This window comes from Nesoenas mayeri (genome assembly GCF_963082525.1).
Source record: "Nesoenas mayeri genome assembly, chromosome: 5".
Classification (NCBI taxonomy): Eukaryota; Metazoa; Chordata; class Aves; order Columbiformes; family Columbidae; genus Nesoenas; species Nesoenas mayeri.
The window spans coordinates 3,320,892-3,345,539 of NC_137548.1; the positions used below are offsets into that span (position 1 = coordinate 3,320,892).

At 41.2% G+C, this 24,648-nt stretch overlaps 1 protein-coding gene across 2 annotated transcripts in view; it reads left to right on the forward strand.

Annotated features, from left to right (window-relative positions):
* The window catches only part of EXOC5 (exocyst complex component 5), a 25,852-nt gene extending 14,847 nt beyond the window's left edge, over nucleotides 1–11,005 (forward strand). For both annotated transcript variants that reach the window (XM_080344831.1, XM_080344832.1), the window contains exons 11-18: nucleotides 251–460; nucleotides 1,636–1,783; nucleotides 3,492–3,600; nucleotides 4,319–4,439; nucleotides 4,553–4,639; nucleotides 7,446–7,554; nucleotides 8,029–8,244; nucleotides 8,686–11,005. In XM_080344831.1, the coding sequence (XP_080200957.1) occupies nucleotides 251–460; nucleotides 1,636–1,783; nucleotides 3,492–3,600; nucleotides 4,319–4,439; nucleotides 4,553–4,639; nucleotides 7,446–7,554; nucleotides 8,029–8,244; nucleotides 8,686–8,874 (1,189 nt within the window). In that variant the 3' untranslated portion in view covers nucleotides 8,875–11,005. The remainder of the gene's footprint in view (nucleotides 1–250; nucleotides 461–1,635; nucleotides 1,784–3,491; nucleotides 3,601–4,318; nucleotides 4,440–4,552; nucleotides 4,640–7,445; nucleotides 7,555–8,028; nucleotides 8,245–8,685) is intronic.
* Nucleotides 11,006–24,648: the final 13,643 nt, after the last annotated feature.

Here is a 24,648-nt window from a genome sequence, read left to right on the forward strand (position 1 = left end):
TTTGAGAGTAATTCTAAAAGTGTGCAAAAGCCACTCGTCTGCATCTTGCCAGCGACTCAGTTATTGCAATTGTACCATATAGAATTGAACACGAATTATGCAAAATTCTCCACTTAAATGTAGAGCTGCTAGAAGTCTTAATCGCAATCAGGATTCTGTTGTGCTGTGTGCTTTACAAACATGTAATACTGTAATTCATACAAATTCAACCCTTTCCTCCTCTCCCTTTCTTTGTTTCTTTTGCATAAAGAACTACTAATCTGTCAAGCAAATTGATGGAGTTTAACTTGGGTACTGATAAGCAGACTTTCTTGTCTAAGCTTATCAAATCCATTTTCATTTCCTACTTGGAGAATTACATTGAGGTGGAAATTGGTTACTTGAAAAGTCGGAGCGCTATGATTCTGCAACGCTATTACGATTCCAAAAACCACCAGAAAAGGTCCATTGGCACTGGAGGGTAAGTTTCTTCTGTCAAGTTTCGTGCTTTTGAAATGAAAGGGGGGCGGTAAGGGGAGAAACAGTGTTTGCCATGTCAGATGATGAACTGCAAGAGAGCAGGTGGCTAAAGTGACCTACAGCTTTTTAGAATTTGCTGTCACTTTGTTAACTTCTGCTAAAAAAGTGTCTTGCTCTCAGTACATGTGAAAGGTGATGCATGATATTTATATGCTCGTGGGAAATGAAAAATACCAGTTAAACCTATGTTTCAACTTAGGATCCAGATCCACAAAAGGACTGAAGCAAAATTAAGGTACCTAAAGCATGTATATGTGTGTATCTAAAAGCATACATTTTTTTTTCACCTGCCCAGGTCTTGTGGTCCCCTCCCAAGACCTAGGAAGGGGAAAAGACCATAGCAATGTCAGTGAGAAAGCTCTTAATGAGCCCAGAAGATGCAATGGACTTAGAGAAAGGTAAAACAAGACTTCATTATCCTCAGGGTAGAGAAACTCTAATAAAGGAGTAGCAAGAAGTGGGAAAGGAAGAATTAAAACTTGTGTGAAGTAGAGGTGATAAGAATATTGCACCTTTCAAAGAGCTACTGGGTTCAGTGTGTCAAGAATGAGAAGTGATTTGGAGAGAACAGCAGCAGCAAAGTAGTTAAATAAATTAAAAAACAAAGATGAAAATTTAATTTTCTTGGGGAAAATTAAATTGATCGTAGTGACTGACTTTATGGGTTGTTTTATGCATGGAAATGTGTTGGAGCATGCTTGACTAAATCAGAACCGCTGAGATAGTGGATGAGAGGATTTGTGGGTATGGCAGAGATAGAAAGCTCTCATTAGTGCTTTGAAAGTATTAATACAATATATGACAGAATGTATGGAAGCTAAACTTTGTCCACAGACCATAAGTGCCGCAGGATTCGATTGAAATGACTCTTATTCCTCATGGGGAGCAGCTGGTGTCATGGTACAACACAGCTGACCACGCGATCAGACGCGATAGTTTTGCATTTACTGGCAATTTTTGTTAAGCTTGCAAGACTGTCTCAATGCTTGTGTATCCTAAACCGTGTCTTGAGTTCTGTTTTTTAAGTCAACAACTAAAACATCCAAAGTCACTGTTGAATTTGAGCATCAAAATTGCCACCCGGTGAAATGTCCTTGTGCTATGTCTTTGCTTTAGTATTCAAGACCTCAAAGAGAGAATAAGGCAACGTACAAACTTACCGCTGGGGCCGAGTATTGACACGCACGGAGAAACTTTTCTGTCTCAAGAAGTGGTGGTTAACCTTCTGCAAGAAACTAAACAAGCTTTTGAAAGATGTCACAGGGTGAGTTTGCTTCCCGTGATCTCCATTAGCGATGGAATTTTTCTTTGTGGAATTAAATCTCCAGGTTCGAGTTTTGATTCAAGTGTGATAGGAAGAAAGGAAGGACATTATTAAACAAATTAATTCTCTTGTGTATTTTTTCACTGTATCAGGGTCATGGTGGAGTCCAAGGATTTGCTTTTTAAGTGTGGGTCTAGTTGTATTATATGGGTTTTAATACCATTTTTAGAAGACGGGAGGAGGGTTAAACCTATTATCTGTGTTGCTTTTCTTACTAAATTAGACCTGAGACGCCTTTCATGTAATTTCTTTTTCCTGCTTTAAAAATATAGAGAATAGTTCAACAGTTGTTGTCCCGTGTCAAGTGCTATTTCTTTGGGCATTAGAGAATATCACCAATAAAATGCTGGGAGAAATAATCTTTAACATTGTTTCACCTTGTTAACTCTGTATTGTTCTTTAAACACTTTAGTCTAACAAGAACAGAAAAAAGGTGTTTCCCTTCTGATTAAATTGCTGGTTTTACTGCCTGTCAATTATTGTTTGGTACTTTAGTATAAATGAAACCCCTTGAAATTTAATTGTATACTTAAATGCTAGGAATTTTTTAGTAACTAAACACGCTGATTTCTAATGAAATTTAATGCCTCTAACATTCTGAATTAGCTCAGTGCAGGAAAACTTAACATTTCAGATATTAAGAAGTTTTAATATTTTATGAACTTAGAGGGGCCAAAGATATAACAAAACACAAGTACAGGGCTGTAACCTGCACACACTGGGATAAAAACCTTCTCAGTGGTGAAAGTCAGTGACTGCAAGGCGAACAGGTAGATGATTTTTCTCAATACAGTAGTTGCTAGAAATTGTTAAATTAATGATACAAACAAACTTTTTGCAGTTGTGCACAAGTTTGGTTGTTTTATTATTTTCTTTCCTGTTGGGATCAGATTTTTTTCATACTTGTTCTAACAACAAGTGGATGTATTTAGGTAGAAACCAGATGTTGGCAGGTAAGGAGATTTTTAGAATTGTAAGTTGATAACTTCTCCATTATCATACACACCTCTGAGGTTTTGTTTGTGGTCAGGACAACTCGCTATGCAAAAGAAATTAAACGTGTCCCTGGGTAATTAAATGTCATATTGATATTACATGACAGATGCGTGCAGAAACACAGTGTGTCCCAACTGTGACTGCTTTAGGAAAGATCAGTTGTTGATTCTGAATGTAACCATCTATCGGAATATTTTAGTGTTTGGAAACCTCTGTAATGGTGTTTTGTTGTTGGGGTTTTTTTGCTGCCCAAGTGATCCAAGAGCAGCTGCCCTGGCTGCTTGAGATGGTCCATCTAACCCAGGCTCCTGTCTCTGGCCAGTGGCAGAAGCTCAGTAAAAGAGGAAAAAGGCATTTTAATGACTACTAAACAATCTCTACCCTTAGTAATACTATTATTATTAGAAACACTTTATACTTTTACTTTCTGTATCATCCTGTGGTGTCTTTTTCACTTCACTTGTTACTGATGAAGTCTTTTTTTCATTCATTCCTGAATAGTTCTCTATATGGATGCTTTTAATTTAGAACAAAATTCCAATTATTCTGGAATGCTTGTTATATTTTAAGCTTAACCCCTATGCAATATCAGATAAACTTTCAAATGTATGTAGAACTGACCTTTGGGATGATTTTTTTTTCTTCTTTAAAGCTCTCTGATCCATCTGACTTACCGAAAAATGCTTTCAGAATTTTTTCTATGCTTGTGGAGTTCTTATGCACTGAGCACATCGATTATGCATTAGAAACAGGCCTTGCTGGTGAGTATAATATTATCTGAGCATTTCATCTCATTGGCCTTTTTGGGCAGTTGATCTTTGCGGGTCCTTGCTGTGCCTTATTGATTGGCCTTGTTTAGAATGTACTGGTTAGATGAAATTCGTTTTAACGTGTTTGGGAGTCGGTATTTAGTGTCTTCTGAAGTGGAACTTCCATTTAGGGAATTGATGCACAGACAGAAACGTGCTGGTGTCTTCAAGCACATCTATGTCACGAAAACTGGGACATCAGCACGATCTGCCTTTTTAATTGTTCTCTGTGCCACAGCAGGAGAATATATTTATATTAAGGCTTTTAGTGTCTTACATTATGTAAGAAGTCCATGTTTGTTTGTATACCTGTCCATTTTAAAAAGTGACAGTAAATAGGAAAACTGCTTGTATTAAAGAAGCAAAAATCTTGATATTCAGAACCCCCCTTCCCCATGTGAAAGCATAAAACTTGTGTTCTAAAGAAATATTCAAATTGGCTGCTCAGTTTTGCTTGTAGAAACTTTAAAAGCAATATACTTCTATGCTTATGGTTATTACCTGCTGCAGCTCTGAGAAGTATTCTATATATGGCACCATGGTAAATTTTTGAAACTCTAAGCCTGTGATTTAAGCATTTGTGGAAAAATTCCGCATATTTAAAAAGTCATCATGCTAATTATAAGAACTGCGTGTCATTACAATCCTAATGAAACCTTCTTGGCTTTAGGCATTCCCTCTTCTGATTCAAAGAACGCAAACCTTTATTTCTTGGATGTTGTCCACCAGGCCAATACCATTTTCCATTTATTTGACAAGCAGTTCAACGATCATCTGATGCCATTGATCAGGTACCTTATTTTGATTAGCATTTCCTGAATCGAGTTGTAATTAGCAGACCCAGGAGACAGATTTGTGTTATTTTAATGCTCTGTCACACACTCAACCCTTTATACTGTTGCAGTTCTTCTCCTAAACTATCCGAATGCCTTCAGAAGAAAAAGGACATCATAGAACAAATGGAAGTGAAGCTGGATATGGGTATCGATAGGCAAGTAGAGATTTAAACCTTCTGTTCATCATCATTTTTTATAAAACTCCTTTGTGATGCATGTTAGCTTTCCTTTTAAGGATGAGTTGTTTCTGAAGACAAAATTTTTAATTATTATTATTATTATTATTTTAGATCTGTAAGTATGCTTTATTGTGCATAGGAAATTTAGATTCATTGGTTTGTTAGAGAGTCCCGTTTCCCATGGCAGATTTCTGATCCATAAGGACTTCTAGGAGGATCTTCAGGTATTTGTTGAAGTTGAAAGAGTGCAGTGATTTGGTTTTACCTTACTGTCTCGAGCTACTTTTTTCTTCTTTAGGGAAAGGAGTGATGATTGAAATAGGTTAAAGACTTACAGTATTTCCATTCGGAGCAAAGTTTGACAAAAATAGGTTAGATGATTTGCTTGAATCTGCACGGTGCTATGGATTAGACCCAGTCATACAAGTCTGTAGACCTGGAATAATTTTGATTCTGACGTTGACTTGCTTTGAGGTTGTGAGTGACTCATTTTACAGCAGAGGAAAATAAAAAACCAACAAGCTTAACATTAGGAAATGGAGGTGTTGTGCAATGCCCTACTTTGGTCTGGAAAGCACATAGTATTCCTGTATTTCAAGGTGGAATTAGTCAACCTAGAACCTGTTACATGAACTTTCTGTGCCTGTTTTCTCTCTGCAGTAACAGGAATAAGCCGTCCTATGGGTAACGAGGGCTACTATGGAAATTAACATTGAGGTTTTTGTAAGGATCACACCGTTCCAGAGAGGGATGAGAACAGTGTAGGAAAAACAGGCTTTGTATTTCTGTCCTACTGGCTGCTTTCTGCAGAGAGATGAAGAGGAGAATGGATACGTTATGTGAACATGTGTTTTCTGTAGGTGGAAGAAGAAAGGTGGAGGGTGTGGAAGTGACAACTGAGATTTTTTTAGCTGCTCCTGCTGGGAGTGACCTTAAAGGTTTAAGCACAAAGTCTTAAATATTTGAACCGTTGAGGCCATAGGATTAGATCTATTAATAGACAGACATAGCTTAGTCATCGGCATTACAAGAGTTTGCAACTGTTTGTGTAAAATAATTCATCTCTTAAAAGTGATAGTAACACTTAGGAATCACAGAATCCCAGAATGTCAGGGATTGGAAGGGACCTGGAAAGCGCATCCAGTGCAATCCCCCCATGGAGCAGGAACACCCAGATGAGGTTACACGGGAAGGTGTCCAGGCGAGTTGGAATGTCTGCAGAGAAGGAGACTCCACAACCCCCCTGGGCAGCCTGGGCCATGCTCTGCCACCCTCACCAGGAACAAGTTTCGTCTCACATTTAAGTGGAACCTCCTGTGTTCCAGTTTATACCCATTGCCCCTTGTCCTACCATTGGTTGTCACCCAGAAGAGCCTGGCTCCATCCTCCTGACACTCCCCCTTTCCATATTGATCCCCATGAATGAGTCACCCCTCAGTCTCCTCTTCCCCAGCTCCCTCATCCTTTCCTCATAAGGGAGATGCTCTACTCTTTTAATCATCTTCATTGCCCCTGTTGCCCCTGAACACATCGTTGCCCCTTCAAGTCCCTGTTGGAAAATAGTCTGTTCAAAGGTTTGTGGGTGCAAAATTCAAAAATGCATTTGTGCTTTGGCACACAGAAAAGACAGATTAGTCTTGAGATGAATGTAACGTGTAAAATGTTTCTGTGCTGGCTTACATGCCACTGATGCTGTTGAGAATTGATTTTCTTGCTTAAAGGAATGATTTAGTTTAAAAATAAAAGCAAATTTCTCAACGTGGGTGATTTCAGTGTTATCCAGTCTGAAGAGGTCCAACAACAACTTATTGAATAGCATTCATAGCTGTTGTCTGCCTCTGGAAAAGTGATTTATTAGCCAAATAAAATTACTTCAACTGGTTTTCTTTCCGTATTTCTGTGTAAAAAGGAGTGAGGGGGGTGAAGAAAAGGGGAGGGGAAAAGGAGGAGATGAGAGGTTATTGGCACTGAGGGAGGTGTGGAACCTCTCGCCTTGCTTTGCTGTTTGACCTTTGGTTCAGACTTAACGTAAACCAGGGTCTTGACCCTAGATAATGTTCTGAAAAGATAAAACCTGCGAGGGAGAAATAAATGACACTGTAAAACTCTATTAGATTTCTGAGAACAAAAGAAATACCAGGCTTTGGCGGAGGACGAGGTTTTTCTTCCCCCCTCCCTTCATTTTCCAAGTGTTTTCTGGTGCTTGCTTCTAAGTAATATGCAATGTGATCTCATTCTGCTAAACTCTTTGGGACCCTTCCTTTGCTGTCTGATTCCCTCGGCATTGAAGAATTCCATCCAGTTTCTCTGAAGAGCTGGATTTGAATGGATTACTTGACAATTAATGTGTCCCCGTTAAAACCAGCTGGCCAACCTGCTGTGTGCTCGGCTCCAACCACTGCACTTGCAGGAAGGAGTATTTTTAGGGTTGCTGGTTGTTTCTTTATTAATCTGATTGTCATTTTTCCGAACTGCTCATATAAAACCACGCTTATCTTTTTGAGAGAATTGCATTGCTACTTCAGAAGAGTCCACGTGCGTGTGTGGATGTCTGTTAAATGAGTATTTCCTTTGATATGTCCTAGCATCGCTTGCTTCTTACACTAAAAGCAAACATTTATTATATCTTCTGTAGATTACTCAAATGTTAGGGACTGGGGGTGCTCCTCATTGTTTTATACCACTTACTTTTGCATAGAATTGTATCAGTATAAGTAGATGCAAAACTAAAGGTAATTAAAATGTTCCTTTCCAAACCCTGTCTGTATCTGTGACTTTAAAGGACACTGAATTGTATGATTGGACAGATGAAGCACATCTTGGCTGCAGAGCAAAAGAAGACAGATTTTAAACCAGAAGATGAAAACAATGTTTTGATTCAATATACTAATGTGAGTAAACTAAGTCCCAGCTCATCCTATAGCCTCAAATGTTCATAAACATTATCAGGTACATCCTTACCAAGCTTGCATTAGACAACATGTGTGTTTGATTAATTTACTTTGTTATCCCATTTTGCACCAAGCAAATCCTCCCCCCACATACTCCCCCTGCTTGATCATTGTTTGAATTAAAAGTCCAAATTAAACTGTTTTGTTCTGAGCTGGTATCAGCTATAACTTAATTGAATATTGTGTTGCATCCATCTTTCTCCTCAGATTTTTTGCAACTTTATGTGGCAAATAAAAAAACTGTTGGAAAATTATTAATTGGAAAATTATTAATTCCAATGATGCGTTGTGCGAAGTTTAAAGACTTAATGACTGATGTTCAGTTTATGATGTGGAAGCCACTTCGAGAAGAATGGATTTCTAGAAAGTTACCTAATTCTTTTTCTGTCTTTCTTTCTTTCTTTTTTAATTTAGGCTTGCGTTAAAGTCTGTGGCTATGTTAGAAAGCAGGTGGAAAAGATAAGAAACTCTATGGATGGTAAGAATGTGGACACAGTGTTGATGGAACTTGGAGTTCGTTTTCATCGACTCATCTACGAACACCTCCAGCAATATTCCTACAGCTGCATGGGAGGCATGTTGGCTATTTGTGACGTGGCAGAATATAGAAAGTGTGCCAAAGACTTCAAGGTAAGCGTGTGCAGGTTGGTCACGTACAGCCAGGTTGAAATTAGTAGCAGGAGTCTATTTTTAGTCAGATATCTTTATAAAAATAGTTGGTTTCTATTTGTACATCAGCATTTCGTATACTCATGTTATATATTCTCTTACTATACTAGCAGTTCTTTATGATGTCCTCAAGAGCAGCTTCCTGATACCATTTGATTGCTTGCAGGCTACGTGTGTTTATTGAAGAAGTATCAGATTTGCATTATTATGTGTTCTGTGTATGACTTTGTGTGTGTACAGATGCATACGTGTGTGTGTCTGGGCATTTTTCCGCACACATGAGGAGAGAATGATGGGTGTAAATTGTCTGTAGGGAGGAAATATTTTGAGAATGTAGGTGAACATAAGAGTTGAAGCAGCTCAAACTCTGAATATCTTTCTCTGTTTTTCTCTTAACCACAGATTGCGTTGGTGTTACAGCTCTTTGATACCTTGCATGCACTTTGCAATCTTCTGGTTGTAGCCCCGGATAACTTAAAGCAAGTTTGCTCAGGAGAACAACTTGCTAATCTGGACAAGAACATCCTTCACTCCTTTGTTCAGCTGCGTGTTGATTATAGATCTGCTCGTCTTGCTCGTCACTTCAGCTGAGAGCATGGGAAGACATGTTGTACTTTTGGGCAAGTCTCAGTTATTAGAAAGCACAGGGAATGATTTCTTACCAAACCATGGTTGTAACTTATGTGGGATAGTGACTGTTCAGTATAAAGCAGCAGCCATATTTAAATGTGATCATGTAGAAGGTGAGCAGGTGAAAATCTGAAGGATATTTCCTATAAACTAAAGTTCTCCCAGTAAACAGTATAGCAAATCTACTTGCTACTGATCTTTTTTTAATTGGAAATGTTGGTGTAGGAAAGCAAGTGGTGCACTGAAAGTATTTTAGTCTTCAATATTGAATTATCAGATACCATTTGTTAGACTCGAACTGCAGAGCATAGCGTAGGTAATGGATTACATAGAATAGACCAGTGTAAAAACATTTTTCATCAATTTTAATGACTTAGACTTCAGCACAGCTAATCATCATCAAATTATCTTTGATTGGTGTTTCTAAGTCATTTCTTTCATTTAAAACATTATCCTGCTCAATGTAATTTTTTGCTCTAATTAATTAGCTTGGAATTTCTTTGAGATGTAGGAGTAAATGCAGCGCTATCCCAGAAAGATGTAATTTATTCACTGTGTAGCATTCTAAACAGAACTAAAGTGGTGAAAAGTTTGGGGGTTTTTTTGGTTCTTTGGCTTTGGGTTTTTTTTGCACTTAATAGTCGAGGGCCCACCAGAATGTATTGGCATCGTATGATCTGACATTCTTGTTTCTGACACTGGCACACTGAATTTTATATATGCTCCTAAAATAAATGCAGCTGCCTTGTCTAAGGTGTTCTTATTACAAGCTGGAGGTGCCTGTTGTCGGGTTAATAGAAGAGAACTTTCTCCTGTCTCTTATTTTGTATGTAAATAAATTCAGATTATAACGAGGTGAAAGGATAAAATGTAGCCAAATTGTTCAGATGTGGGCGGAACGGACAGCGGCTCCAGCAAAAACCTCGAGCTGAAAATTCCTGCGCTGAAGGTAATTGATCCGCAGTACCTCAGCAATATCAGACGTTGAAGCGTGTGGAAGCTTCTCTTCCATGGCTCACAATTTTAACATTGCAGACAGGCTACTTTTGTGTCTGTTTCGCTGCAGGGTGGTTCAGAGATGGACTCATAGTGCGCATCCAGCAAATTGAAGCAACGGTGATGTTTGAAACATCCTCGGTAGCTTTTCCACAAGCAGTTCAAAGCTGTTGTAAATAGAGCTTTGTTCAGAGTTCAGAGTGAGCTCTTGTGGAAAACAGGTTGGAGCTGCTGTGGTTTGTGTCTTCAGTCTGACTTATATCATCCCTGAACAAATCTGCTGTGACACTTTCTACTGCGGGCTCAGCGTGTGTTACGGAAACTTCCTTCTCTCCCATCTTGAGAGCAGCATTTCTATAAATTTCCTTTATGGGTCAGTCAACTAAAGTTATTTTCCTGTTTCTTAACAACTTCCCAGGTGTAGTGACTATTGACAGGCTTGTGTGGAACTTCTCTTGGTTAGCTGAGGTTCTTCTGCTTCATTTTCGATTTAACAGAGCATTATATCAGTAAACAAGAGCAAGGATGCCAGACTGTGTCCGAGTATTTGGAGAGACTGGCTGCTTTGTTGGGCTCCGTAGCTTTATTCCTTGGCCATGGCAAAGCCTCAAAGAGTTTTGGGCACTGGAGGAGGCACATGCTTGTACTGCTGCCATTTCTTTTTCTTTCTGATGTGAATTCAGATGATACCTCTGTTACCTCTGTAACTGAAAGCCAACAATTTTAAGGCTGTGGTTTTATTAACCAATACAAAATCTTTCTACAAAAAAAAAGTGTCAATTTGTAAACACTCCAGACCAGTGGCCATCTTGAGATTGTGGATCACAGAAGTGCTTCAGAATTTGTTGTGTGATTGTTTGACTTACTTTAAGGTTGTATGAAAAGTATTTACCACATTTCTCGCTTTATTAGCTGTGTTCTCCATGCATATGCTCATTGCGATATTTTCATTATGCCTGTTAACAGGGGACGACGAAAAGTAGGTGAATACTTAAACTTAGACATGTAAACTGTTCCTCAATAAAAAGAATTCCCTCCAGACACTTTTCTCATTTCATTTCCATTTTCTTCATATATCTTTATACTCAATTGTATAAGCCCTTCTATTAAAAATAAAATAATTTTACTGACCAAATTTATCACTGGTGTGAGTTTCCCTTTCCCCTTCCTTCAAAAACCCTCCGCATGCACAGACTGAAAGAGTTTCTATTTCTAGAGAAGGTGATGTTGTCAATAAGTTTACTTTACAATACAGGTTGGATTGGGATGGGGTGGGGAACTCTAATTTTCATTTAGAGCTTTTCTAGCATGTAATTTGAGCAAATATTTCCAGTGGCTTCTGAATGCAAGAAAGTACTATCCAAAATACGAATATGCCTTTTAACGTTCATGCAATCAGTTAAAATGCTGCCTTTCTAATGTTCCCTCCTAGAACATGGGCATTTAACGAGCTGGCAACCAAACGAGTGCCTGAGAGGGGGTGTGGATGTGTGTGTAATTATGTTGTCTACAATTGGGGGAAAATGGCTTTGTTGTAGGCTGGAAAAATAAGCTGTATTTTTACAAGTCCTATAATTTATTAACGTGATTTGGTATTGTGTTCTGTTTGCGTGTGTGCAGAGGGCAGGAAGGAGTTGGTGTTCTCGAAGAATGATTTTTTTTTTTTTCAATGCAAATAAAAACATAAGAACTTGGGAAATGGAAAAAGATCTTGATACTTAGAGGGTAAGACGTGAACTAAAAGAATCATAGAATTATTTTGGTTGGAAGAGACCCTCAAGATCGAGACCAACCATTAACCTAACCCATGTCCCTGAGCCTCATTTATGTGTCTGTTCAACCCCTCCAGGGATGGTGACTCCACCACTGCCCTGGGCAGCCTGTTCCAATGCTTCACAACGCTTTCCAGGAAGAAATTTTTCCTAATATCCAATCTAAACCTCCCCTTGTGCAATTTGAGGCCATTTAGTCTCGTCCTAAAACAGACTCATGGAGAACATGTAGTTTTAAGTAGCGGAGGAGGAGGAGGTTAAAATGTGATTAATAGAAACCTGTCATACATGTCAACGTCAGAGAGCAAGCAGGATATGAATTAACATCTCTTTACAGCTGTGTCCCACCCTGAAATGAAGCGAGCTTCTGGAGGAGGGGGGCTGGCTGCAATCCTTTGCCATGGAGCTGTTTGTTCGTCTCGCCGCGGTTGGATTGTGCAGGAAGAGACAGGAGCGTACATCTGCTCCAGAAGACGGTGATGCTCTCAACGTGAGCTCTGCTTATTGCCACTATAAGGAGCAGAAACGCATCAGCAACACCCAGTCCAACTGGAGGGAAGAAGAATTTGCAAGAGCTAAGCTTATTTTTCTTTTCTTTAAAGACTTAGAATGATCTGGACAATGGTAAGTGATTGCTCGACTTGAGACTGGCATCGTACTGGCAGGTGTAAAGTCTGTTCATCTCACAATAAGAGAACTTAGATTGGGTTTCGTTTTCTTTTTTCTCCTTAGCTTTCATAAATTCACTTTAAATCACTCGTTGCTTCAGTGTTTTAGCTCCCACAGATAATTTCAGCTGCCCATGGAGCATCCCTCTGCCATCTGGTTGCTGCTGGGGTGCTGTGGTCGAGTGTTGTCTGAACTGTTCGCTCCATTTCTGTAGGAAATGTGGCAAAAATGCTGCACCTTACAAAGTGTCCTAAGAGCAAGAAGCTCCCTGGGTTCCTTCCCGGGCTTGAGACATGTAGACCTGTTTTTCAGAAGCCCATAATTCCAGTTTTATTAATGTGCACGACAGTAAAACTAACGTGCTCAGTTTTAGGCGTCATGACAAATTCTAAAACAGGGGGGTCCTTTGGCTCAAGTTTTCATGATCATAACTCTTAATTTGTATTAGTGCTTGAGTTGAAGTGGCTACAGATAAGGAAACCAGGCTGAGGTGATGGTTTTTCCCATACAAAGAAGTGGTTAAATAATTGCTTGTCTAATTTCAGGTGCAGGTAGCACTTCACGCTCCTTCATGCTTCTTGTCCCAGGAGCATAGGGAGGGTGATCCAGCCATCGCCACCAAAAGCTGCATTTCTGGAGGAGAAGTGAAAGGCAGGAGCACCTTTCCTCTCCTGATGTTCTGCTGGATATTGCTTTATAATTCCTTAAGGTATTATTTCCTCCACTTCTGTCCTAGTGTAAGTGGAGACAGATTTGTGTTTTGCTGTCTACATTGGAGTATTTCTTTCTCTGGACATCAAGGCTGCCGTGTTATTTGTTTTTCTTTCTCAGTGTTTCTACACCTGTTTAAAGGAGGGGAGGGACCCGGACCTTTCTGCCCAGTCATGTTCACTGCTTTGCTTGTCTTTTTCCCCTCCATCCTAATTTCTTATGGTGGTAGGAGATTTCTGTACTATCTGTTCTGCTCAGGTTGCTCAGAGCCCCGTCCAGCCTGGCCTGGGATGTCTCCAGGGATGGTTCATCCACCACCTCCATGGCCAACCTGGGCCAGGCTCTCACCACCCTCAGTGTACAAAATTTCTTCCTGATATTCAGGCTGAACCTTTCCTCCTTTAGTTTAAAACCACCACCCCTTGTCCTATCACAACAGGCCCTGCTTAAAAGTCTGTCCCCATCTTTCTTATGGGCCTTTTTAAGTCTGCAAAGGCTGCAATAAGGTCTCCCCAGAGCTTGTCTTCTCCAGGCTGAACAAGCCCAGCTCACAGCCTGTTCTCATAGCAGAGCCGTTCTGCTGTTAAAGCTTCTCTCTCTCCTTTCCCTAAAACCCAAAATTGTCCATAACACTGCAGGAGCCGAAGTGTGAAGAAACATATGGTTTGGGAGACGAGGAACCATGGCAGCAGTGGCTGTTGCTGGAAGCTTCCTCACGCTGTGTTTTGTTGTTCTCAAACCTCGCCGTCCCTGGAGGTTTTTGAACTCAGATTGGACATGGCACTTAGTGCCATGATCTAATAAACGGACTGGAGTTGGACCAAGGGTTGGACTCGATGATCTCTGAGGTCTTTTCCAGCCCAGTCGATTCTGTGATTCTGTGAATTTCAGCAGGATAAAGGAGAGAACAGTCTAAGAGACATCAGTCGTCTTCATTCTTCCCCTTTGTTTGCACAGTGGAGTTCCATAAGTGTTTGGGGCTGTTTCTGCTCCTTACCTCTTTTCTGACTGGCTGTTTCCACCACAGTTTTTCCTTCCAATGCATTCACCTTAACCTCGCTTCATCTGTTCTCAGGGCTGCCCTTGTCCTTCTCAGCCCTGTCCCAACTTTGTATCTGGGCATAAACGAGCCCTTGCACTGTTGTACATCTGCTTTTCCCATTTTGAGCATCAGTCTGTTGTGATCAGGAGCTGTTTTTCTACTAAGTATCCAACCTCATCAAGGGCACCTCTTTGCTTGAAAAGAAAGGTGAGATAGTGAGATGTCCCTCAAACAGATTCATAGGTGCATATAATCAGGGTTAATCCTGCTGAAAGACATGATTGAGGTTCACCTTAGTTGATGCTGCCAATTGGAGATGGTCATTTTGAACTCGACGCTGTTTTGATGATCTTCCATCTGAACAGGAGCAGAAACTTGTTTGCTGGGAGGTGCCAGAGCCTGGCCCAGGCTGCCCAGAGCGGGTGTGGAGTCTTCTGCTCTGAGACATTCAAACCCACCTGGACCCACCTGTGTGATCTGCTCTGTGACCCTGCGTGAGCAGGGGGGTGGACGAGGGAGATCTACAGAGGTCCCTTCAACCCAAACCACTGTGATTCTGTGTGGTGTTGGAGTGTTACAGAGAAGCCAGCTAACGTGAGCTTGTGTTTGAAACATTTTTATAACATTTTACTGTAAACAATTCATTAAAATGACTTCCTAAGTCTTAGACAAGTGGATTTTTGAAGGTTGCTCATTTTACTTATCCACCCAAAGTCAATTTGAGTATGAATATATAACATTTTACTCATAATAGCAAACAACTTGAGAGAAGAGACATTTATTCTGGAGGCAGAGATTCAAACTAGACAGCAATGATGCATTACAAATATATAATTATTTGCACTAATATTTGAGCAGGTGGAATGGATTAGTACATAGTCAACATTGCACTGCTGATAACATGTATTTTTCTATATTAATATGTACTGTGCAACATGTATTAAAATTGTCAATAATTCATTTTAACAGAGATAGCAATATTTATATTGCTGTGTTCTACAGCCAGCAGAATGAATTGTTAAAATGTGCAAAGCTGGGCTAGATTTAACTTAACTTTGTTTCCCAGTGTGTGTGGTTTTAATTTCTCATTAAAAACAACAACAAACCCCAACACCCATCAACCCAGAAAGATTTTTGCTCTTCTGTGGAATTTCTGATCCAAATCGCTTTCACTCCTGCTCTCCCTTAACCTTGTAGGGATCATCTTGAAATGAGACCTCCAAAACTCAGCCCTTGTATTAATGCTGGGCTACAACTTTGGTTTAGGTGCTTAATAGGTGGGTTCCATCTGTGGATTCTCCTGAACTAGCTGAAGATCACTGTTATATTTTTATTTCAAAGACCTATTTTTGTCTTCTGCTGTGTTGGCCGTTGTTTTTCCCTCTCACTGCCTTTTTCTGGAAGCCTCTGAGGGTAAAGTTTGTCTGTTCAACTAGTGAATGTGTCTCCTTGTTATAAAGGAGCGAGAGGAGAGACTCTTTAGGCCTTCTTGTCACTGGAAAACCCCACATTAAGCAGAAAGTGCGACATGGGGTGGGACAGTCAGTTTGGGTCTCATGCAGCAGCAGAGTTCCAAGCCCCCAAAATCTGTGTGTCCATCTGAAGACTTTAAAAAAGAATTCCATGTCCAACCAGACACGAGTTCAGCCGGACTAGTGAATCTCTATTTTTGTGTCCTTTTTTTTAAATCTGTGCTCATATATATTAATCTCAGAAGGGGCTGTGGGCATGAATTGCTCCTTCCTCTTGTCTAGGTAAGGTGTTTATTCTGAAATAGCGTGTTAGATTTGAAAAGCTCCTTTAAAAGTGTAATAACAGCCTTCTGTGGTGGTTGAGCATCTGCCGCGAAGGTCTGCGTGAACTGAGCCCCCAGTCGAGACTAAAGAAAATAAGATCTTGCTTAGCTGTTGAGAATCAACTTGCTGGTTTATTATTATTATTATTATTATTATTATCATCATCATCATCATCATTATTTTTCCTGCAACAGTGAGAGCCTTAAATAGAAATTTCGCAGCAGAACTTGAAGTCCAGGTCTTCTGAAGGAGGGCAGATGTAGCCAGCTTATATTCACTCAACATATAGGGCACTGTGCCAAATTCACTGCTGGTGTGAGCAGCTGTAACTTTGCCAGCTTCAATGAAAATATGAATGTTTAAAAGTCCGTAAGCACGTTAGACGCATACCTTTGTCTTTCCACAATTAGTTTTGTCGCTCACATAGCGTGAGCCTTTCTGTAGTACATAATCCAAAGCCTAAATATAGTAATTCCAATGCACTTGAGATCAATTAGATTTGTACTTTTAAACTCAGTTTTGTCTATAATGTTATGTTGCTGAAGGGATTTGGTATTTAAAGTGTCTGAACAAGTCGAAGTGGCTCTTGGGCATTACAATTTTTATTTAGCTGCTTTTAGCCCAATCACTAATCAAATTAAAACCTACCATGACTGGTGTGTAACTCAGAGCAGACGGTGGAGCGTGTTTAGCTGATAGCACTTAATTTGTTGTCGAGTGAGGTGCTAAGGTGGTGCTTTTGTTAGCAAGAAAGAATGTCTCTTTTCTGAAAATTGAAAAGTAGGTTAAAGGAGCTTTTTGGGAACAAAATGTTTTCCATCCAAGGTGCAGTAGTTGGTGGTAGGGCAACCAAGATGCTGAAGGGAGTGGAGCATCTCCCGTGTGAGGAAAGGCTGAGGGAGCTGGGGCTCTGGAGCTGGACAAGAGGACACTGAGGGGGGACTCATTCCTGGGGATCAATATAGAAAGGGGGAGTGTCAGGAGGATGGAGCCAGGCTCTTCTGGGTGACAACCAATGATAGGACAAGGGGCAATGGGTGCAAACTGGAACACATGAGGTTCCACTTAAATTTGAGAAGAAACTTGTTCCTGGTGAGGGTGGCAGAGCCTGGCCCAGGCTGCCCAGGGGGATTGTGGAGTCTCCTTCTGTGCAGACATTCCAACCCGCCTGGACACCTTCCTGTGTAACTTCATCTGGGTGTTCCTGCTCCATGGGGGGATTGCACTGGATGAGCTTTCCAGGTCTCTTCCAACCCCTGACACTCTGGGATTCTGTGGTAGCCCCTACAAAGATGCACAAAGATCCCTCTGAAGTCTTTATGCTATGAAGGCACTTTCCTTTAAAGGAAATTACTTTATTTGGTCTTGGTAAATAACAATCCTGTAAGAATAATACTGTGGGTTGTGTGTAGGGAGGGAGGGGAAGGGTGTGAAAAAGCTGTCAGTTTTCCTCTAGGAAATCAGTCCAGAATATACACTCGGATCAGACCACCCGAGGGAAAACACCTTGGGCGGCAGCAATATGGTGCAAAACGGAGTTTGTTTCCCATTTAAGACACTGCACGTGTTGAGAAAACCCAAGCTATTCTTTGTGCAACGCGTAATTCTCTCCATGTTGGTGTTTTCAATTCAGACCCACCATATGAGGCAGCAAACAGGAAGGTGGGCAGTTCTCTGTTCTGTTTCATGCAAAAAAACAACGGTACATTTAGCAACGTTAGGGACCTGGCTTAAAAAGAGAAGGCGGAAAATAATGATTCAACAGGAGTGCTTAGTGCTCAACTGCTCAATCCTGTTGTGAGGGCAGAAATCAACAGCAATATCAGCTAAAGAAGAGAGTTCATCTTGGTTCTTTATTTCTAGGATGGAATGAGGTGCTAATCAGGTCTGCCCTTTACTCCTAGAAACTTGTGAGAGTTGGTCAGGTTGGTTGCGTGAGGTACGTCGTGTGCTGTCAGATACACTCCTACACTTGTCTAGATCTTGAATTGAAGGTACTTTCCTTCAGTTTCAATTGCCAGCAAATTGATTCACTCCATAAAAGATGAGAAACGGCTCATTCTTGAGCAGAACTTGCTCTGTAGAAAACAGACATTGGAAAGAAAAAGATGTGCTGAGGAGGGTAGGGGAGAGGGACATAACATTTTAAAATTCTCTTTGTTCTAATTTAGTGGAATGCTGGTTTTGGATATCAGACGATGGTGGATTCCGAGGGGAAAATGGAACAGAGCCAACTCCGTGGTGAAACAAGGTTGTAGAAGAGAACATAGCTACTCTGCACTATGAGGCAAGATGTAACTGGACCCAAAAGAGGCAAAAGCGAAGCAGTTCTCAAGGTGTAGTTACATCATGGGGGACTGATATCACTGAATTCCTACTGTGAATTTAAATGGCTAATGTGCTAGTTGTGTGGGGTTCCTATATCCTGGACTAAGAGAGAACTGAGCTATTCCAAAGTCTGCTTTATCCCTGCATATAACAAAAGTAAAACAGATTATTTGCTTCCTACAAGGGTCTCAGCCGCTTCATCAGTTGTAAAGGGATGCAAACAACTTGTTTAGACCATGCATAAAGGGTGAGATTGCCTGATCTCACCATTTGTAGAGACCAAGGAAGCCCACTGATACTTGTTATTTTGATCCCTGAAGACCGTCTGTAATGAATTCAGCCCTTTCAGCTTGTTTGGATCATTGGATTCCTTTTTTCCTGGCAAATGGGAGAATCTAGAGCTGATTTTGTTTCATGTGGAATTCTGGTGGTGGACTAAAGAACAGAGAATTTGATAGAGGGCAAATACTGGGTTTCAGTGTTGGGTAGTTGTCTTTACGAAGGCTGCACAGTAGCGTCGCTGATGGGTTTATCTCCAGTGACAGTGCTGTGTGAAGAAGCGTGTTAGTGTACGTGGTGATGCAGGCATGAAAACTGTGCTTCTTAAATTGCTTTGATCCCCGTCTCTTTGGCAATCTCAAAGCCAAGGGATGAGTCTCTTCTGGAGGAGCCATTCTGTTGTGACTGATGAAGAAAACAAGCAAATGGAGGAATAAGAGAAAAGAGGTTAAACTGGACAAAAGGCTTGGACTGAAATCTGAAAATTGCTTCCTTTATTTCTCTTTGCTTTACTCTAAACAAGTCTTTGATTTCTTTAATCTGACACTGGCTAACTTCAAACAAAATGAGTTTTCTTCTAGCTTGGTTCCCTTCTGCTTGGCATCTCTCTCCTTCCACACCTGCTGGTCCTTGGCAGAGAAGAACAGACCCTCTCATTCTGCTCCCCCTTGGATCGCAGCTCTGCCTGCCTGAGTGACAGCTGCTGTCTGACCGTTTGGTCGACTGATGATTGTGCATTTGTCTAACGCTGCACAATGAGGTACGACACAAGTTAGACAATCTACAGATGCCATCCGTCTGTTCCATCGCTGCCTTCTCATAGAAATGGACTTTCTTCTGTTCTCCCTGATAGTTTCTTTTCCATATCTCTTAATGAACTCCTCAGAGGTGGAGTTCTGCAGTGCTGGTCCTGGCCTGAGTGACTTCGTAGGCTTTTTGATATTTCAGAGCTAGTCTGGCAGTCTGTTGGGGTGCACCTCGTGTCTGTCTGCTTCCTGCAGGGCTCTGTTGATGAGCTGTCCCCGTATGTCCTCACTACTTTCACCCTCTTGTTTTCCTGGATCATCTTCTAACCAAGTCTTGTCAGGCTGTAACAGAATTAAGTCTGCTGTCCTTCCTAGGGGAGCTGAAGAATTAGAGAACTTCACCCCTATGCAACAATGACTGTTGTTTCTAGCCATCATATTTGCCCTTCTCTATGTGACGAACTGTGAACCACAAAACGTCTTTTTTGTCCCATCAAAGAATCACTTGGGCTTCCAGATGATTTTTTTTTTGACCAGTTCCCTCAGGTTAGGACTTTGAGACTCCATAGAGCTAAAGGCTACCACCAGCATCAAGGAGAAATTATTTATTTCCTTTTGAAGAAAATCCTGGGTTTGGCTGGACATGCTCTCAGATGCCTGGTCTCTCCTAGGGTGCTTCCATCTGACCCGCCATTCTCTTTCCTCTTTGCCTTGGGCCTACCTTACCTGGAGGCAGTTTTGATCCCCCCTCCCAAGCCACCACACACTCTTCAGCCAAGGCGTATTTGGCAGGATAGACAGGAACTATTCCAAGAATAGGATCTTTAGCAGTCAAGCAGTTGCTTGTCATCTTGTCCCCTCCTGATTCACAGGTGGCTTCGAGCTTCCCCGTCTGGCAACACAGGAGGCAACTGCTAACAGACCCTAGTCGATTCAACTCCATAAACAGAAGCATTTGGAATGACAGGATGAAAGATCACCTTCTTGCACAGTGATACCCTGAAGGCAGGCCTTTTATTCTGCAAAATCTTGGAAATTGTGTTTGACATCAGCCTTGATGTGATGAAATACGCGTCCTGTCCATCCCAATCTTGCCTTGTTGTGTTTAATGGTTATTTAGTTGGTTCATGGCATCCCTATCAGTCCCCTATGCCTATTGAGAGTATACCATAGACTTGCTGTGCCCGTTTCTCATATGTGAGCTTAACGTTTATTGACTTGGATTTTCCTGTAGCAATTCACCTTTGCAATTGGCCACATCATCTGTGGCTGCACTTAGCTGTGTGGCAAGTATAGCTTTTACTGCTTTTATTCCTAAGTATCTGACACACAGGGGATAATTCAGTCTGAAACTGACCTCAGAAAGTCATCTGGTCCACCCCCCTACCTTTAAAGCAGGGTCAGCATCAAATTCAGGCCGTAAAAACCACCAGGTTTAACAGCACTGAACAGAAGGTGCAAAAGGCCCGTTTGGTGTGTATCTAAGGCCTGTTTTCCCAGGTGGGTGTTAATTGTTGTCATATGTGGGGTTTTTTGTGGTTTCTTTTTGTTCGTTTGTTTGGTTTGGGTTTTTTCTTGTCTTTGTGTGTGTGTGTTTTGTGTTTCTATAAGGGCTGCTCTTTGAACGGTAAACAGAGCTCTGGTTTCCTGGGGAATGATGTCCAACAGGTTGCTGCTCCTGAAGGCTCTTAAGTCTCTCTTAAGTCACCTCTGTGCTATCCTGTGTCCCCCAGCATCTGGGATGAGTGGCCATTTGTGCTGTGGATCCTTTTGAGATATACATCTCATGTATCTCGCATATATTAACATATGCACTAACGAGACACCAATTCAGATATTTCAACTGATCAACAGATGGGATAAGCAACAAACCATTGCTGTTTGTTTTCTTGAGGAGCTAATTTGTATTTCTGAACTTTGCATTGAATGTTTTGCACAAAATGTATTGGAGCATATTTTTAAGCTTCTATGCCTCTGCCACGTTTGATTAAGATGGACTAAAGGGCTAAAAAAACCTCCACTCCTAGAAATTCAGAGAGAAGCGTCAATTTGGATACATCCAAGGTGAGACCGTGAGTTTATGTAGAATCATTTTGGTTGGAGAAGATCTTTAAGATCGAGTCAACTGTTCACCCAACACTGCCAAATCTGCCTCTAAGCTGTGTCCCTAAGAACCTCGTCTACGCATCTTTCAAACATGTCCAGGGATGGTGCTGGTTTCAGTTTAAGGGAAAGTTTTAGGTATAGTCCCTGACACTGGAAATCGTGAAGTCTGTAATGGAGGTGACACGCAAGGCATCACAAGATCTGTACATTAAAGGGATAATTAGTCCCCTAGCATGTTGCCATTCACTGATCTATAAAAAGCTCAGTCTATAGGACTAGAGAGTTATGATTGGGAATAAATGATAGATCCTCAGGTAACAACCCATCTCCAGTTCTCACCAGATTTTCCACCTGCCAGCCAGCATCACCTCAATCGCACCTCATTTAAAGCTTTGCAACTCTGCTCGCAAACCAGGTTCGGTCAGACACTGCCTGAAATAATTGGGGTGTGCTCGACCAGATAAAATGGAGGCACTGAACTCCCCATGAAAAGTGATACAGGGTTATTCCTGTGCAGTGTTCCAGAGGCATAAATCTAAAGTAACTAGTCCCCAGGATAGAGGGCTTAATCTTCATTACAGCGTCCAGTAGCAGCATGGAGATCAGGGTGGATTTGTCATGGGGATGTTCACCTGAAATTCTTCATGAGGGCTCTCTGCTCTATAGGTACCTTCCCAAAAAGGCAAAGAATATTCCCCAGAAGTCAGAAAACACTGGTTCAGGTACTGTGATGGAGAATTTGTTTGGTGAACAGGCTCATGTGACAGTGAAAGAGGAGTTTTGGGGCCACATCAAGCAGAAAGGGAGGTGTAGGTAAGCTATGGAGTAGTTGTGGTGACCTCTAGGAAGATTCCTGAGGTGAATGAGACTTCTAGTCCATGTTTCTGGTATTCAGGCTTGCTCAGCTACTGCCTGTATGAAGGGCAGTCTCCTTTTATAGAAGAACAGAAAAACAGCGTTAAAGCATATTTAAAGGAGCAAGTTCTTAATCCAGGATGAACACTAGACATTTCTTGCAGTTCCTAGGCAAGGAAGAAAACATGAAACACTTCCCCGAGTGTTTAAGCTCCTGATTCTTGAAGGAAAGGTTTTATTTTGTTTAGTTTTCCTCATACCTCAGTGAAATTTGGGGTTAGTTTTTGCGATGGGGCTGTCATCCGAAGTTGGAGGGGCATGGCTACGGATCTCTCCTTCCAATACATGAAGGAGAGAAGGTGCCTCACTTATAACTCAAGCAGACAAACAGTTAAGCATCTTAAGCTGTGTAAGCAAAAAAAAGAAGGGATAAAAAGTTGCCAATGTATTTTTGACAAAAGAGAGGAAAATGACAGGCTGTTTGGGGTATGCGAAACATTTTTCCTTTCATACATATTGACAGCCAGAGGGGGGTTATTATTGAGAATATGGGTAAAGTTACTGCCAGTTTTTTCTGGTACTCATGTTTAAAAAGAAACTATGGAAACCAGGAGTAGGAATATTAATTAAGTTCAAATTTGGAATGCCTTTGCCAGGAGTGGCTGCATGAATTCAATGAAGCAGCCTGTTGGGTTGCAATTCACTACGTTGTTTGCAGTTTAATAGAATGCTGAACTTTTCATAAATTAACATGTTGTTTCAATAATCTGATTAAAAGGTTATTTGTTGATAAGATTAGCCTTAGCTGAGGTGGGGTTTTTGGTTTTTTTTTCACTTTCTTGCTTAAAGAACCAGTGTATATTTTCTTTAATCAGTATACAGCCATAGGGGCAAGATCATTGACTCGTATAGATGGTGGAAGTGCAGCTGAAGTCAATGCAGCTGTGACAGTTTACACCAGTTCAGGATATGACCCTTGTCCCCAGATTCTAGTGAGCATCTTAATTATAAAGATTTTCTAAAAATATTGAATTTTGAAATAGATTTCGATTAGCTGTGGATGTTGATTTAATCCTATTTTTATAGAATAAGATAGCAGTGGTGATACTTTATTCTGCTCTAGTTTTCTTCCTTATACTTGACTGTGTTACATGCTGTACGTTTAAAAACGTCATAAAGGTATGTGTATGGGTGTGTATAAATATACATATATACAGAAAGAGATAAGGGGAGACACACTCATAAAGAGATGTAGGAAGAAACCTTTGCTTGCGGAGCATCACCTCAGTGGACATTTGAGGTATCTGCAGTGGAAAGCTGAGTAAACTCAACACTTCAGCATCCTGTTAGAAACTCAGGTCCACAAAATATTAGAATGTCTAAATTCCATTATTTTGAAGAGGTTTTACATGTCTGAATAACTTTAATGGGTCTGTGCCATGATGTGGCGTCCCTTAGTGCTGTGCAAATGTTGGTTAAGTCCATGGTGACGGATGTAAATGTTGGGATGTATGTTGGCTCTGGTAGCAGGCAGAGAAACAGAAGCACAGGATGACAGATGGAGATGCCTCCAAACAGTGGACAGGTCCTTGTTTGTGTAGACAGCTGCCCTCTCTACCCGATTCCTTGTGCACCTTCTTTGCTATGTGGATTTAGCCACACTGGAGTCCCACAACTGTTCACCTGCCTCCAGCTCTCTATATAGAATCATAGAATCATTTTGGTTGAAAAAGACCATTGAGGTCATTGAGTCCAGCCATTAACCCAACCCTGTCACTAAACCATGTCCCTGCGAACCTCATCTATGTGTATTTTAAACCCCTCCAGGGATGGTGACTCCAGCACTGCCCTGGGCAGCCTGTTCCAATGCCCCACAGCCCTTTGGGGAAGAAATTGTTCCTAATATACAATCTGAACTCTCCTAATGCAACTTGAGGATGTTTCCTCTCATCATATCTTCCTTGGGAGAAGAGACCAACACCCTCCATGCTTCAAACTCCTTTCAGGCAGTTGTGGAGAGCGAGCAGGTCTAACTTGCACATGCATGTGCATCAGTCGGCGTGATGGTTGTTGAGCAGAACTCTCCAAAAGCCCAAGAATAACCTGAATTTTACATCAGATAAAGATATCCGCATACCTGTTTGCCTGGAAAATCAGGCACTAAGTGATGGGTTAAGGGCCAAACAGAGCACCCAGTTCTGTTAACTGTTGCCATAAATTAGTCCCATTTTGACTCAACCCTGAGCTCAGCTCACTGAACCGTCATACACATTCAACATTAACATCTGCTGACCAACATCCCTCTCCCACGGTCACTTTTGAAGTGACAACTTTACCTTTGCGGAGGCAAATTGTGGCTCAACCAGGGGAACGTCGAAGTGGTGGTGGGCAAGGTGGGGGACGGAGCAGGACTGTTGACTGGTGTGCAGGAGGAC